The 16670-nt window shown below is 43.8% G+C and overlaps 1 protein-coding gene across 2 annotated transcripts in view; it reads left to right on the forward strand.

Moving 5' to 3' along the window:
- Epp (Ecdysteroid phosphate phosphatase) overlaps positions 1–16670 on the forward strand; it is a 59702-nt gene that overhangs the window by 8964 nt on the left and 34068 nt on the right. The window contains exons 4-6 of one of the 2 annotated variants that reach the window (XM_075692807.1): positions 3383–3578; positions 4474–4572; positions 15301–15470. In XM_075692807.1, the coding sequence (XP_075548922.1) occupies positions 3383–3578; positions 4474–4572; positions 15301–15470 (465 nt within the window). The remainder of the gene's footprint in view (positions 1–3382; positions 3579–4473; positions 4573–15300; positions 15471–16670) is intronic. The other variant, XM_075692808.1, reaches the window with a different exon arrangement.

Here is a 16670-nt window from a genome sequence, read left to right on the forward strand (position 1 = left end):
ACGTACAGGAAATGACGCAGACCAACCGCATGTGCGAAACGGCGCAGGGGCAGTGCGTGTCACACCTCGTCTGCTACCAAGCCGTCCCTTCACTTTGCTTTGCTCACGTGTAGCCTCACCTGTGAAAGCTTAAGAAAGCTTAAAGAAAGCTCAAAGGAGAAAGCTTAAGCTCACCTGTGAAATTTAGAAAGTGCTTAAGTACGCTCACTATCTACGGCAGTGGCGTAGAATGCAAATGTCCCTGTGCTGTGTCTCGCACGAGTGTTTCACAGAGGGAAATACATCCGTAACGCCATCGGCAACTGCAAATTCTTCTATCTCTAGTAGTGCGTTAGTGTAACTCCCTCACTATCATTTCGGAAGGAAAGAGCGATACTTAGAAAGGACTGTATACATGTTCACGTTTCTGATTCACCAACGGCAGCTTTACAAGGCGTTTCATATCTTCCAGCAACTCGACAGACTAAGACCACTGGAGGAGGTCAGTGAAACATGCCGTGCACAACAGTGCCAAAAACAAAGTGCAGCGTCACTCGTTTCATTGAGTCAATTTCCATGCTCCATCCACGAAGTGAATGTTTCAATCTGTCGTGCGATAACGTCCGAATGCGAAGATTCCACCAGGAAAACAGCGCTTCATGTCACCTATAATGTTCTGAAAGCTTGATCATTTCTATGCTCTTAGCATCCAGATGGCTGGCAAGTCGAGTGCAATTTTGCTCCTTTAAATTGCATTATTTGCAACCGCAACTCAAGACCTGTGGAAGCCCAACTGCACACAGGCAAAGTGAAGAGGGACACTACACCACGTATAGCATGCGCCGCTCCTTTGCCATTTTGTGCTTTTTCTTGGTTTTCGCCACTTCTCGTACATGGCACTGCACAGAGCATGAGCCATGCGCTCGTGTGTTCCCTCTAACATTGGACCGACCTGTACATCTTCTTGCAGGACAGCGGTTCTTCATGCACAACTCCGATGGTGCAGTTCACATGCGGCCATCTTTTACCATCTTTGCCTGAGTTCTCTCTGATTTTGCCCTCACTAGTGAGCTTCTGAAGGCTCAAGAGCTGAGGTTTCTGGACCCAAACCTAAAAACTTGTCGAGCGAGCAATAGGGACTGGCGCACTTTGATATGCTATTTCAAGTTCATGCTTCTACCATAGTTTACTCGAGCTTCAAAGCTCAATAAGAAGATTGACCAGCGCGAGATTTTCTGTTCTGCTACTACAAGATCTAGCAGAAAGGTTCCTGAAATCTTTCTGCAAGAGCACGCAGCATGGGCAGAATGCCTGCGCCTGGTTAAAAACGTGCATACTTCCTCGCGTCCATTCCATATTTCACAGAATCAAAAACATTGCTCAGCGAGTAGGAGTTTCTGTTGCTTTTTCAGCCCCAAACAAGTTAGACCAGCTCTGCAGACGTATGAACCACGTCTGCAGTGTGAACTCAAAAAGGATATATACATTGTCAAGCACACGAGACTGCATGGGAACTGTACCATCAGAGTTGTATTCGAAATACCACTGTCTTGTAAGAAGACATACGTAACCGCATGCTGCCTGAATGTTCGCCTTGGAGAACACGAAAACAACCTTCGCCAGAAGCAAGGGAGCAACTCAGCACTACATTGTGACAATTGTGGGTCCCTACCAGACTTCCGCGAATGTAGGGTTATCAGCAGAAACCTGCAAATTTACTCACATTGGATAGCTGAAGTATAAGCAATTCACAAAGGAGGCAATGCATGTGGGAGCACGGCTTCGATAGCTCTAAACAATAAAAAGAAATCTCACTCTTAGAAAGTGCATCTTTAGACCATTCCTCAGGGATTACTACTACTTTAAAATTGATGATTCGCCCTTCTTCTACATAACAATTCCTTTATCTATCATTTTATATCTTTGACGATATGCTCAATGCAGGCAGGGGGCTGTGCGTGTTCTGTATATTGCCTTTTTGCAATAAAGACAATTTTCGTCAGCACTTGTGTTGTCGATCTTTCTTAGTCCTCATCTTATGCGTTGTTTCCCCTTCCAAATGGAAGACAAACTAGCCCAACATTAACCCCTTATACCATTGTATGTTTGGAGCTGGGGAAAAAGAGCAACGTTTTCAGCAGCTCTTATTTAGAACAGTGCAAATTAGAGTTGAAAAGTTTGCAAATTTATAAATTTGCTGTATGCTCCTTCTAATATTAGTGCTCGTATGCTACCAAAAGCAACCCACCACAGTGGCTTAGCAGCTATGGTCTTTCACTGGTAAGCAAGAGGTCGTGAAATCCAATTTCAGCAATGGTGGCCACATTTCGATGTCCCATGCATTGAGGTCACATTAAAAATCCCCTGGTGGTCATAATTAATCCGGAGTCACGCACTACGGCGTTCCTTACAATCAAATTGTGGTTTTGGCACATAAAATCCCAGAATTCAATTCAGTTTCAATGCTACCAAAAGCACTTTTTGTAATGCACTTCAGGGCATCCTCTTCATAATTGAAACTCATAAACAAAACAAAAAGGCTACAAAGCCTTAAAGCTGTGTTTAGTGTTTGTGTGAGAAATGTATCTCTTCAGAATGACCGCTAGTTTACTATTGAAGTTGTCAGCATTCACTATGGATGTACCACGGTGTAGAATGGCATTCTGTCGCTGTGGTATCTTCTATTCATCTGCTCATAAATGCAGATATATCTAGATTACAGGGGTTTCTTTTTTTTGCTTCTGAACTTGCTAGAACCATTGTCAACATGCCAATTGAGTGTATTGATGTTCCTATTTTACTGCTCTTTGTTCATAAACCAGTAAGTGGTTCAGTAATGAAATGGTCTTTCTGGGAGAAGACTTTTGAGTGGATTGCGCTTTAAGTAGAGCTCCCAGTATATCATGCCACCAAGTTATTTGCTTTGATGTAGTTATACTTTGGAAGTAAGCATTGCACATTCTTGCAACTTCACAGCTATTCACGAGGGTTAAGCAACAGCCTCGATACATGCATTTCTTTCTCCAGGAGCTACAGAAAAAGGTTTATAAATTTACTATTTTTACAAGAGTTTTTGTTGGAGCCAGTGTTTTCCAAGAAACGGACAGAAAAATTTTAAAAGTCACCTTGAGTTGCACAGTTTGCACTGAAATAAATGTTGAGCCGTGCACTGCAAAGTGTGCAAGGATCGTCTGTGAGGAATTGTCAAGAAACATTAAAGGCAGCCCATGAGGCGGTGATGAGGCAGGGCCTTGACGTTCCCCCATGGGAGACCTAAGCTTGGGTCGCATTAAACCTTGCCGGATATTCAATAAAGTTGCATCCATGCATCCATTGATAATTATTATTTTTTTTATGTTCGTTCAATAGTGAAAGAATTTGTTTCGTCATTCACTTTTTCCAGGCTCCCGATGATGCTATTGGACACCTTAGTCGAGCACTGCAGCACGTAGTGGAGAAGCTGAAAGTGGAACTTCCGGAGTCTATTAAGCTCGAACATTACACCTCACAAACATTTCTCGGACTCTTTGTGGCCGAAGAACACAACGACGCGTTAAAAAAGCTTGCTGTTTATTTTATGCGAGAGGTGTCTGAATTTAGTGAGTATTGTTTTTTCTATTTCTTTCTTATCAATTAGTTTGTCACTGTTTTGTTATATTCGTTATCCATGTGACATGCATACAGTGCCAAGCATAGGTCCAACAGGACGCACTCTCTTCTTTGTAGTAGTGTTCATAATTCCAAATTGCTTTAGGTACAAGTCACAACAGTTAACAGTTATCATTCAAACTAGTATTTTCTTTCTCATGCCATTCAATCCTCAGGCAATTATTATTATTATTATTAATATTATTATTATTATTATTATTATTATTATTATTATTATTATTCAGAAAATATTTCAATGAAAATTGGCAACCCTATGCATGTCATGTAGCATCTTGTGTAAAATTTTAAAACTAAAGATGGGTACTAGCATAGTTACAATCTTGCATAATGAGGCTGTCTAGCTTAGAAAAGTTATCAGCTTAGCTGTTCTAAGGCATAACAAATTGCTTGTTTCATCTTGATCATCTTGATGGTAAGGTGGGAAACACAGCATTTCGGAACGCTGTATGCTAGTGCTGTGCACAAGTATCATTCTTGTTCCTTGGCGATCAAGCTCTGCATTCTCAGTGCCTTTTGTTGGCAACTTGTTTCATTAAGACAGTAGAAGTCTGTGCATGCCTGTATAGTTGGACTGTCATTAATTTGATCCCAGTTGGTTGTACAGAATTTTCAAATTATTCGCTTGCTCTTAAGCTTTGTCAAATTAATAGAAGTCAAATGCTCAGTGTAGCATACATTTTCTTTTTCATTTATAACTTACATTGGTTAGCAATATTTACTCTGCTGCGCATGGTGATCGAGCGTTCACACCGCATACTTGCCTTGTAGGCTCAGTGCGCTTAACACGACTAACCATGGGTTGTGCATCGTGTTCTGTCTTTGTAGTTGTATCCGATATCGGAGCACTGGAGGTGTTGGGCACTTGCTTCCCATGGTGCTCGTCTTCTTATGCTTCCCTTAGCAAGACTGCTTCGCGAAACAGGCGTAAGCTCGGCACAGACCACTCTCTGGCAATCGCTCCCTTTTGGAGGCACATGTCTGCACTAGCTCAACTGCATGTTCCACTTGCACATCTTCTGATGATAGTGATGAGGATGACGATAGTCATCGTAACAGTATAAAGCAGGATACATGTGGTACAATGCAGTGACCAATACAAAATGTGGTGCTGGCTCGAGGTCATTTGGACAGTAGCTTTCACGAGATTTCACATGACTTGGCACCGGGCGGATCAGCGTCTACAGGAAGTGAAGTGCAAATTAAAAGCATGATTGACACTCTGCAAGGAGGTATACCATAAAGCTTAACCAGCACATTTTATAAGAGGTACCAGAGGTGGTATTCTCAAATGATCACTTCTGTGAGATTACTGTGCAAGTAATGCTGTTACCCATATACTCCGATACATGAGGTGCCAAGTAATGTAATCTCAGGAAAGGGGTCATTAGAAAATATCACCCCGGGAACCTGTTAAAAGCTTGTTGGTTGCTGCTGCTAGCATGACTAGCCGTGCCTTAGATTGCACGAGGAATCACACCACATGTTCCCTGCTTAACAATAATAACAACCTTAAAGCAGCAGCCACACTGAACATATTTACAACATATCCTTGGTGCATAGCTATCTGGTGTCGGTCCGCTCATTTTCAACTGTGCAATAACAATAATGTTATCATAAAGGAAGTGCACACCGGGGTGTATATGCCTTAATCGGCAGCCATATTGAACACATTCCACCCAGGAAAACAGAATGATGATGTAGCATAAGGTGAATGCACAGATATCAAACGCTATCTCACTGATGATATGTCAGAAGTACATTCGATGTGGTTGCTGCCTAATTCTCACGTGATAGCAGTAGGGACACGCTCAGTAAAACCTGTTGAATCTAGTGAGCAACATGACAACCTCTAACCCTGCTAGAACGCATGAGCATGTACTAATCGCCAGCCTGGCCCCCTTTCTTTTCATTCCTTTCTCTATCTGTTTCGTGGTGTTTCATCTCTGTGCGTGCACTTTAGAATTGCTGTGGTGGATGCGCATTAGCTGCATTAGCCAAAACCTTTGGGAGCAAGGAAATGTCAGTTGCTGCCATTCCATACCATCGACACAACCTGCTTGCATTTTACCGACGAATGTGCCTGGATATTACAGTGAATTTTCTGCTTTAGTTAATTGCCCTTCTACAATGCAAAAAAGCCATTCTTAGTGTGAGAAAACGTTATGTAAGCCAGAAAGATGCAAAATTGAATGAGGGTGGCAACGCCGCCTCGGCGGCACCAGCTGGTTGTAGTGTTAAGGATTTTGACGGTGTCTGCTTGGTCCTTGCTAATTGTTAATCGGTGAAGGTGGGCTACATCACATTCTGAAGGAGCCAGCGACTGAACTTAAAAAGTTTGAACTTTTACTGAGCCACAATGGGCCAAACTGCGAGAAAATGCATTGAAATCTGACTTCATATTGACATAACGACACTGGAGTTCTGATGCAAACTTAAAAAAAGAATGAAAGTTTGGCCTGCCTTTTCCCTTCCAGTAATAAACCTCATAGTGCAATATTAACAAAAATAGAGTTGTGAAAGATTACTTTATCAGTCTAAACTGATTTAATGTTTCCCTTTAGTGTCTCCCTTTAGGGTCTTTTTAAACCTGGACAGTGCATGTTAAGTAATGCCCACGTAGAGTTCTGGTCCAAAACATTGCTTTTCTGTCAAAAATTAGTGCTTCTTGTTCAAGGCTTCATTAATATGTTTGGCACCAGAAAGGAAAATGGTCCTAGTTATCTTCTTGGCCCTTGCTTTATTGCCAAAACCCATTTTTTGCCCCCTGACAATCATTGCAGTAAGTTAAGTGCACTTTTGGCATAGTATTCTGGCATTCAGGCATGCAAGGCAGTTTCTGCCACCGTAGTGTGATGTCATTCTTATACATTTAAAGCAGAAGTGTTAGGCTACAATTCCAGAGCACGAGAACTGCAACTGTTCTTGTTAAAGTAATCGTCATCCATGTTTTAGCAACAGTGCTGGGAGCAGCACTTGCCACTACCCAATGCACTGCAGTAAAACATCTGTTCTTCAACATTGACTGAATTTATTGGGAGCATAATCATGCTTTTGCATCTCTAGTTTGTGCTTTAATGGTGGTGACCATTGCTGCGAGTGGCAGAGGAACCAAAAGAACATTCATCAAATTTCTCCAGCTGTCAAAGTCAAACTGCTGACCTGGTGGCCTCCAAAGGTGCATTCGCTGACCGCTTCCCTGATGCCTTCTGGCCCCCTTTCTAGGCTAGTTGCAGTGTGCATGATGCACATGAAATGATCGAAGGATGCTTCCACACTGCTCAAGTAGTCGATGAGCATGTTAGTGCCAATATCTCTGCTGGCCAGATATTTTATCAGCCCTGAAATGAAAGGGCTGTCGAAAGTCAAGTGCATAAGAACCAAGTGTAACCTGCAGGCACATTGATCTCACCAAGGGAAGAAAAAAGTGTAATCAGTGCACAGTAATCCATCCATGCAGTGTAAACACAGCGCTTATAAGCACATCCTCAGCACCCCAATAGCAGTTTGTTGGTAAAGGCACATAACAGGCTATTATCAGCTGTGGATGTATCGGTGCACACTGGGGCATGCTAGGTCCGTCGAAGTTGAAGCTGCTGCTACAGTGACAACTGCATGGACATATGTAGGGCACAGGCAGATCTTGTTGAAGCTAAACATTGAAGCAATGAACATCCAAGTTTGATGTGCAATGGCAGTAGGAAGCTGCGCATACTCAAACGAGATGTTGGCATCAGGCAGACGAGGCTAGTGAGGATAGGCTAGCCAGATAGGTTGGTTTGCTCATTTATGGTGTGACACAAACACGATGAAACGTGCTGTTCCACATTTGCTCACTTTTTCTTTTTTTTTGCCGAAAAATGCCAACTAGCTCAGAAGCAGCTGCACTTTTCAATGAGAAGTTTCTCCACACAGTTTTGTTGCCTTCTCATTGCATTCTTGCCTCTCAGAGGGTTATAACTGTAGCTGTAACTGTAGGCAAGAGTGACTTCTGGTGAGCTATTCTGCGTTGCTTCAAGGGGGCACTCGAGAATAAAACTTGCACAGTACTTCACACTATTTGTGGTGACTGCAATTCATGAACGGAACACCACCAGCTGAACTGCCCTTGTAATTTGAGTGTCCAGAATGTAATTCAAATATCCCTCACTTTCACATCGCATGTAGTACACCTTCGATGGAAGCCGGGTGTCTAATTCTCAAACATTTGAAGTAAATGCACAGTCAACGCTTCTGTGTTTGCACCAATGGCACGGTACATAGTAAATATGAAAGATGAAGCCAGTGCCACACCATTTGTAATTACAACCATCAACATCCCTTGCACGGCAACTGTGGCTATCTTCTTAACGGTAAGGAGATGTGTTGCTGTAGAAGCAGCTTAAAGCTAACTCAAGTATTACAATATGCAGCCAGTCATCGTACCCTCCAGCCAAAGATAAACACTACTGAGTCCCATGTGTGCATTAAGGAAACCTATATGGTTTGAATTAGTTGGGAGGTCTAGACTACATCATGCTTTATAGCTGAGATGTTGCTTCAGAACTCTACACTCCAGCAGATCATTCACTTGTCGGTCACATGCCGAGATCAGATTAGTGAAGCACAGGAATGCTCGTCAGTTAGTCAAACGTAAGTGTGGTAACAAACTCATCATGGGCAGGTCTTACGCAAGAGACATGAGGATTGCATTTAGTGAGCTTTGAACTGGTTCCTATTGCACATGCTGCACACAAGTATCGGATCTCATCTTTGCAGTGACTATCAACAGAATGGTATGGGCAGACTGCAAAAAGTATGTCAGTGCTTATGAATATGTCGGGGATTAAAGAGCAAACAGGGATATCCAATATTCCAGTTGAGATTAAGAGAAAGAAGTGGGGGGGAGTTAGACAGGCCATATGATGCACAGGGCAGATAACCAATGTCGGTACTCATGAACGTGTAGATTCAAGAATAAATGCGGTAGCCAATATTCGAGTCAAGATTTAAAAAAAAGGAATTGGAGTTGCGTAGGGAAAGTAATGCATCGGGGCAATAACCAATAGTCTATGTGCGTTAGTGTTATCAAATGGGTGTCAAGGGAAGGGAAATGCAGTCGAATATGGCATAGTACGATAAAATAAGAAAATTTGAGGGCAAATGATGATGTCAACTTGCACAAGACAGGGTAATTAGAGATCAATGGGGAAGGCCTTTATACTCCAATGGACATAAAATGGGCTGGTAATGATGACAAGGACTAGTGAACTGTTCATGGGCACTTGGATGGCCGATGAGGTGGCAGATAAGTTCACGAGTGCAGTAAAATGGTAATAATGAGTTACTTAAGGTTCGGTGCATTTCAATACTTTCTTACGTGTGTTTTTCTAGTTTAAGTTCCCTCCCTCACCTTGTCAATGGATGGCTCTGCAGGCTGCGTCATAGAAGTGGAAAGAATGTACAAAGATTTTATTTGGTATTACACTTTCAAAGCCAAAGCTTGCCATGCGGTGTTGCCATGCGGTGTTGCCATGCAGAGAGTGCATGCTGTGGTTTCACTAGTGGCAGCTAGTTTCCTTCCAACTAGGGGTGTGTAAATCAAATAGTGTTCAATTTGATTTTGTCTTCCATTGGAATAGTCACTATTCATAAACACGAATATTTCTGTAATAGCATTTTAATGTTGTCAGGCTGCACGACAAAGCCGAAGGAAGAGAAAGTAGACGTGTGCTGGCTGCTGCCTGTTGGCCTTGCATGACCGTCCTGTCCCTTGCTCTATGCTAACCATCTGTCATCTTGTAAATGAACCCATCCTATCCGTTACAATCTTGGTGGACGTGCTGGGTACATCACACTGGACAAACGAGCTATACTGCCCCTTGGATGCAGCAAACGGTCGGCCAGGCTACCACCAGGAGACGCTGACATGAGTGATTTGGACGGAGGCGACATTAGTGTGGAAACCGCGGAAGAAAGCATTTGCCCAAGGTATGCTGGCTACTGGAGACCTCATTGTGAAGCACGCACATTATCAGGCAAAGCGAATGAGGACATTGAAGACTGGTTGAGACACTGTCAGAGGGTGAGCCTCTACAGTGAATGGAGTGCATCTGTGCAGCTCCCTTACATTGTATTTTTCCTTGCCGGAACTGCCCGTATGGGGTTCGACAATAACGAGGCTTCACTCACAACTTGGGGACAGCTTCGTCGAAGAGATAAAGAAATGCTTTGGTGACTCTCTTTCAAAAAATAAAAGGGCTGAACAGGCACTTTTAGGATGAGTGCAGTTACTGAGAGAGACAAGCACCACCTACCTCGAGAAAATTCTGAAGCTTTGTGGACACAAGTATGCCGGACGAGGACAAGGTTGGACACCTACTAAAGAGAATTGCTGTAAGATGTATACATCTTTTTTATCTCTAAGGAAGACCTCACTACCCCTTCTGACTTAAGCCGTCACACTCGTACATTTGAGGCTCTTAAAACATGCCACATTCATCCCAAGTTCGGACGGCTGGACAATGTGACCAACGTAGCAACGACCTTGCTGCTTTAGTACGACGAGCCATCAGAAATGAGCTGGCTCATTTTCAAGGCCCAAATGCCGACTGCATTTGCCACCAATGCTCCATTGAAGAGCACTACCGTGAGGCACTGTCAGCCTGGCCACGACCTGCCTACAGCAAGCATCCCGTTTACCACAACACCCATGCCCAGAGCACCATGGTCCAGCCACGACCTACTAGATTGGAACGTCTAGATTTGAACGATTGATACGACAGACAGCTGCGATGTTCATCTCCTGTCAACAACATGCCTTGGGGATCTGTGCCCAACTTCAATGAAAATCGTAGGCCACCTGTTTGCTACCGCTGTGGGGCTCAGGGACACATTGTGAGGTATTGCCGCTGTCTCCCACAGCGTGCTTCGCAAGATCGCGCATATTCACCCCCCATGCAAGAAGCTGCAACCTGGCAACCATTTGTCCCTTTTCGTCAGCTACATCGAGAGTACATGCCAAGGAACGACTCCCCAGTATCTGACCGCAGTCTGACTCCACCACCGACCCGGACACGTCAATCGCCATCTCCGCGTCGCCACTCGCCTACACCACCCGAGCTGGGAATCTAGTTAGTCAATCAATGGAATTGAGGTCGCAGGATGGTCACTTTTGCAAATGCCTTTGCCTGTCGTCATGTTAAAGACAAAAGTGTGTGTTTGTGTCAGTGGTGTAAATGCTGTTTCTTTGGTAGATACTGGTGCTTCAGTGTCTGTGATGTGTCTTTCTTTCAAGAATCGTCTAGGACCGAAAGTGATGCTTGCTTGGGACAGAAATACCAAGTTTCACGGAGTTGGCGGTGAACTGTTAAGTCCTGTGGGAGTATGTTCACTTGTGATAACCATTGGTGGAAAGGCATTTAGAACGTAATTTACTGTACTTGCACGCACCGCACATGAAGTAATTCTTGGTAGTGACTTCTTACGCGAGTGTGGGTCAACAGACTGCAGGTCTGGTGAAGTTTCACTCAGCAGCAATGTCGGACCACCAGCGCTCAACAACGTTTCATCCGATTGTCAAAAAGTATTTTCGTGTTCATTAATGTATGTGTGCCTGTGCAGATGGTACTGTTCATCCCAGTGACCTCGTCACGCACCCATGTTGGTTATTGCTGTGGATTAATTGAGCCCGAGTACGTCAACACTCTAAAGAAAAATGTACTTGTCTCAAGCTCACTTATCAAAGTTGTAGAAGGTTGTGCTCACGTGTGGACGGTGAATGTGTCCTGCAAATCGGTTATTTTGCCTGCCAGACTGAAAGTAGCATGCTTTGAGGAAGATGGTGTTGTGAGCATTCGTGCAGTTGCTACTTCCACGGATGCAAGCTCGTCGCTCAGTGACCACTCTTCAATATTTAAGAGCATGATTAATAAATTGCTCCCCCTTCTCACAAACAAACACTCCAAGACCTCCTTGCCCACTATGCTTCAGTGTTTGACTTTGCACAAGAGCATCTACATTCACCACTGCACTCCCGGGTACACCTCCGCATCAATACTGGAACAGCGTCGCCTATACGACAGAAGCCGTACCATTTTTCTTCAGCCAAGCGCAAAGTGATCGCCGAACAAGTTATACATGCTACAGAAAGGCGTCATCCAGAAGTCCAATAGTCCATGGACGGCTTCAGTTTTATTGGTCAAGAAGAAAGATGATTCATGGCGATTCTACATCTACTACAGGTGCCTAAATGCAGTGACAAAGAAGGATGTGTATCTTCTCCCACATACAGATGACGCCATTGACTGTTTACATTCAGCCTTGTACTTCTCCTCTGTCGATCTGTGCTCAGGCTACTGGCAGATACCTATGCACCCCCCAAACAAGGAGAAGACTGCCTTCGTAACGCCGGATGGACTCTTCGAGTTTAACGTAATGCCTTTTGGTTTGTGTAATACTCCAGCAACATTTGAACGATTTTTGGACACAATTCTGTGCAGACTTCGATGGGAAATATGCGTGTGTTACCTGGACGATGTTGTCGTTTACGACAAGACATTTCACGAGCACAATCAGCAACTGGAAATTGTCCTTGACTGCATATGGCAAGCTGGACTGATACTAAACTCCGAAAAGTGCCACTTTGGCAAGCGTCAAACAGTTGTTTTGGGTTTCCTTGTCGACAAAGAAGGCATCCGCCCAGACCCGCAGCAGCTTGTAGCTGTTCATGTCTTCCACCAGCTGAAGACAGCAAAAGACTTCCACAGTTTCCTATGATTACGTTCGTACTTTCGCCGTTTTATCAAGGACTTTGCATACCCACTCATCCGCTCACGGGGCTCTTTCACAAGGACATACCATTTACGTGGACTACTGAGTTTGAGTCTATATTCTGTCAACCAAAATTTCTGCTCACCTCAGCTCCAATTTTGCACCACTTTGATCCTGAAGCCTAAACTGAGCTTCACACCAATGCTAGTGGTCTGGGTGTCGGAGCTGTGCTCGTACCGATACATGGTGGACGCCAACAAGCCATCGCCTATGCAAGCCATACTCTTGCCAAGACTGAGCAGAATTATACCACAACCGAATTGGAACGCCTCATGGTAGTCTTCGCCATCCACAAGTTTCAACCATACTTGTATGGCCACCACTTCACGATAGTGCCAGACCATCATTCTCTTTGCTGGTTCGTTGGACTATGCAATCCATCTAGCCGATTAGCTTGGTGGTTATTACGGCTTCAAGAATATGACTTTTCTATCACATACAACAGTGGTCACTGTCACACCGATGCTGACTGTTTATCTCGCCTTCCATCAGCAAACATGCGAGATACGGACGATGACTTAAATGAATACCTCTTTACCATCTCCAAACAGTTTCCTGATGCCACAGCCTCCAAACATGAGTGACAGCATGACCCTTTCGTTAGACCTAGTCTTGACGCCGCTCGGCCATCAGCACGAGGCTTACCTTTCATTATTATCGACGGCTTACTGTATAAGACAAATTATTCTGCCGATGGCGCTCCACTTCTCCTCGTGGTCCCCCAGACATTGAGCCCTATAATCCTTCAGGCCATGCACGATGACATCAGGTCAGGCCACCTTGGCTTTGCTTGGACGCTCCACTGACTGCACGAGCATTTCTGTTGGCCCAAGCTCTGGAAGATGGGGAAGCAGTATGTTTCCAGCTGTGCAATTTGCAAACACCATAAGCAGCTAACGACACCTTCTGCAGGTGACATGCAGCCAGTTCAGCCTCTGACCTTGCCATTTGAAAAAAAATTGGTGTCGACTTGCTGGGTCTCTTCCCCAAGTCTACTACTGGACGTCGCTGGATTATTGTGTGTATGGACTGTTTGACCCGGTATGCTGAGACAGCGGCACTTGCTTCAGCTACAGCAGCTTACATTTCATATTTCCTGCTGTACTCCATGATTATCCGCCACGGTGCTCCACGAGTTGTGATTAGTGATCGTGGATGGCAGTTTACTGCAGACGTTGTTGAAGAATTACTGCATCTTTGTAATGTGATTACCGTCACTCGACCTCTTGCCACCCACAAGCAAACAGCCTCACTGAGCACACGAATTGTACCCTGTCCAACATGCTTGCTATGTATGTCTCCACAAATAACAAAAATTGGGATTCTATTTTACCAGTTGTTACGGACGCTTACAATACTGCCAAGCATGAAGCTACAGGTTATGCTCCTTTCTTCTGTATGCTCGCAACCCCCCAAAGCTTTATCGACATCTCCCTCCCCCCTGGTCTCCACATGATAACTCCTCAATAGGCCAGACTTTATGTCATGCCGAAGAAGCCTGTCAACTGGCCCACTTCCGGACTCTCTCCTCTCAAAATCGTGCCAAGGCTCGTTATGATGCTTGACATGCTCATCACATTTACTCCTGGGGTCTTTGTTTGGCTTTGCACACCTGAACGGAAAAAGGGGTAAAATGTAAATGTAATGTAAAATTGTAGCAAAAGTGATATAAATTTCATGCACGCTGCCATAGTAGACATAGTAGAGCACAAGAACATATACAGTGTAGCATGCTATGTGTCATTCCGGGCAGATGTTTCAGGCTATGCTACTACCTTTTGCCTCAGTAAAGGGCACTGAGTGTTCAAACTGCTTATTTGTGCCTAATGTCCCATTTGTGCTTCTTGTAAACAATGCCTCATAATGTGCAATGTAATGGCAGACGCTTGCTATCATGAATATATCGGGATGTAAGCATAATTTTGAAAATGATGGTAAAAATGGGTGTTTGTTATTCAAAAAATATTCAATTCCGATTCGATTTGTGTTTGATTCATTCTTAAAAATTTACCATTCGCACACCCCTACTTTCAACAACGTACCCTGTTCCCAATATGGGGATGCCAAAATGGCACATTTCATTTGTCGGCAAGTTGTACTGGTGTAGCATGGAGTGGCACTGGCTCAAATATATTTCCTTTTATAAAGCTTTTGACTGCTCATTTCACTAGCTGCAGTAAACACAAAAACAAAACAGTCACATGGAATAATGTACCCCCCACCAATCTTGAATGTAAGCTGTTTGCTTAGTATCTTTCCTTCCCTTTTTTTTTCTTTTTTGTGCGCTTATTTTCCTATGCATATGCATGAAGTAAATATATTATGCTTCCTTTGCTTAACTTTTTTTTAAGTGTGTTATTCATGGATGCTTTGCATGCCAACCTCGCTTCTATCATTGTTGTGTCAGTGACAGTGTTAGTACGTATGGTTAGGTATTTTTGTCTGATAAACATAACTGGGCAGAGGGACTTTCTTTTTGTTGCTGTTTGGGCCTACTAAGTGGCCACTCAAAGCTTCAGCGGGAAACACTGCCTGTACATGTCTTCCTCGTGCCATTCTTTTTGTGGTGAACTTGTGATTTCCTTTTCTTTAGAAAGATGTTCTAAACAAATTCACTGGTTGACAAACCTGTAATTGCCTTTTCTTATGGAAGGTAGTTCAACATGTATTCTCTGGTCTGTAAGGCTAAACCAGTCATAGCTTTCAGTAGAATTGCGTGTACCCATTGTTTTGACTAAGAGCTTTATTGAAACATTTTGAAACCTAGTGTCACTGTGATTTTGATAGTAACAATTGCCTGCCTGTAGGTCATTGTAGTACTTGCTTTTTTGTCACTTTGCATAGGCATCCAAGTGGAGCCCTACCTGAAGGCCCTGCATATCACGCTCGCGTACCAGTTTCAGTTGGAACATTACGCCACATTAGAAAAGCTTAGCCAAGCCATCAACACCAATGCTGCGACCTGCTGGGAACTCAGGCTGTATTCACGCGACACCAGGATAAAGGGTTGTGAGGTAGAGCCAAGTGTCACTGAATGGTCTTCAATTTGTTTGCAGCAGAGAGCTGTGTCCCTCATTTTATGCTCTGGTGGTATTCTTGAGTAATCACTTTTGGGGATACGATCACTTTTGCGAGATTTCACATGATTTGGCACTGGACACATCGAATGGCCAACAGTGTTCTGGCACTTTGCAAAGATGGTGAGCTTGGCACTGTGGAAATTTGGTTTCTCGGACTCAGCCGTGGCCCTCAAGAAAGACACTAAGGCCAACAACCTGTGGGCTTAATCTTTTTCTCATGAAGCCAGGCTCCTTCTGGCAGCTTGGTGTTCCAAGTGCTCACACCAGAGCTCGGATTGTGCTGTGTGCCATGAGCAGTAGTCAACCCAGCATCTGGCGAGGAACACCCCATAGTTCTCTCCCCTTGTGGCTATTCGATGACCCAGCGTCTGGGAGAGCAGACAGCAAAGAGCTGGAAACAGTGTCAGATATATGTGCCAACAGATCTGGCGCAGAGTCATGCAAAATTTTGCTTAAGTGACGTTATCCGGAACGTGATTATTATTAAGTCTCACCTTGCAGTGAATGTATTGTCATGGAAAAGTGAAACTCAAACAAGTTTAGAACACACTAGAATGCATCCTTTCAGTTCTGCGTTCACCATTTCATTTGGCGTCAGCGCGATTTCAACTTGTGCTCCTTGATTTGGGCCTGCATTATCTTTGGAGATCAGATGTATAATAGCAGTTTGAAATTGCATTTCCAAGTTATTACTAATCAGGGGCATTCTACTATATAAATTCCTGTTTGCATTTCATTTTTCTGCATTAGTACAACTTTATATATTACAGGTGTGTTAGTTGCCGATGTACATGTACCGTGTGCCCTAGCTAACATTAGCCAAGCTGTTCAACAACAACAAAAAAAAAGATTTAAGGGACGCTGTGCAAGATACAATTATAAGACCTCCGGTGTTCAGTCGTAAGAGGTCTGGTGACTGAACAAAGCAGGTCTTAAAACCATATCTTGCAGCATGTTTTCTTTTTTTTTTTTTTTTCATTGGAACAGTTTCATGAAAGTTAGCTGGGACACCCTATGTAGCACATACACATACTTGCAGTGAACGCAGAGTAGAAGACGCATCGGGCCCACTTCATGTACTGTGTGGTGCTCCTACTTTCTCACCCATTGCAATGACTCAAGTGCTATGGCATT

This window comes from Dermacentor variabilis, chromosome 5 (assembly GCF_050947875.1).
Source record: "Dermacentor variabilis isolate Ectoservices chromosome 5, ASM5094787v1, whole genome shotgun sequence".
Taxonomy (NCBI): Eukaryota; Metazoa; Arthropoda; class Arachnida; order Ixodida; family Ixodidae; genus Dermacentor; species Dermacentor variabilis.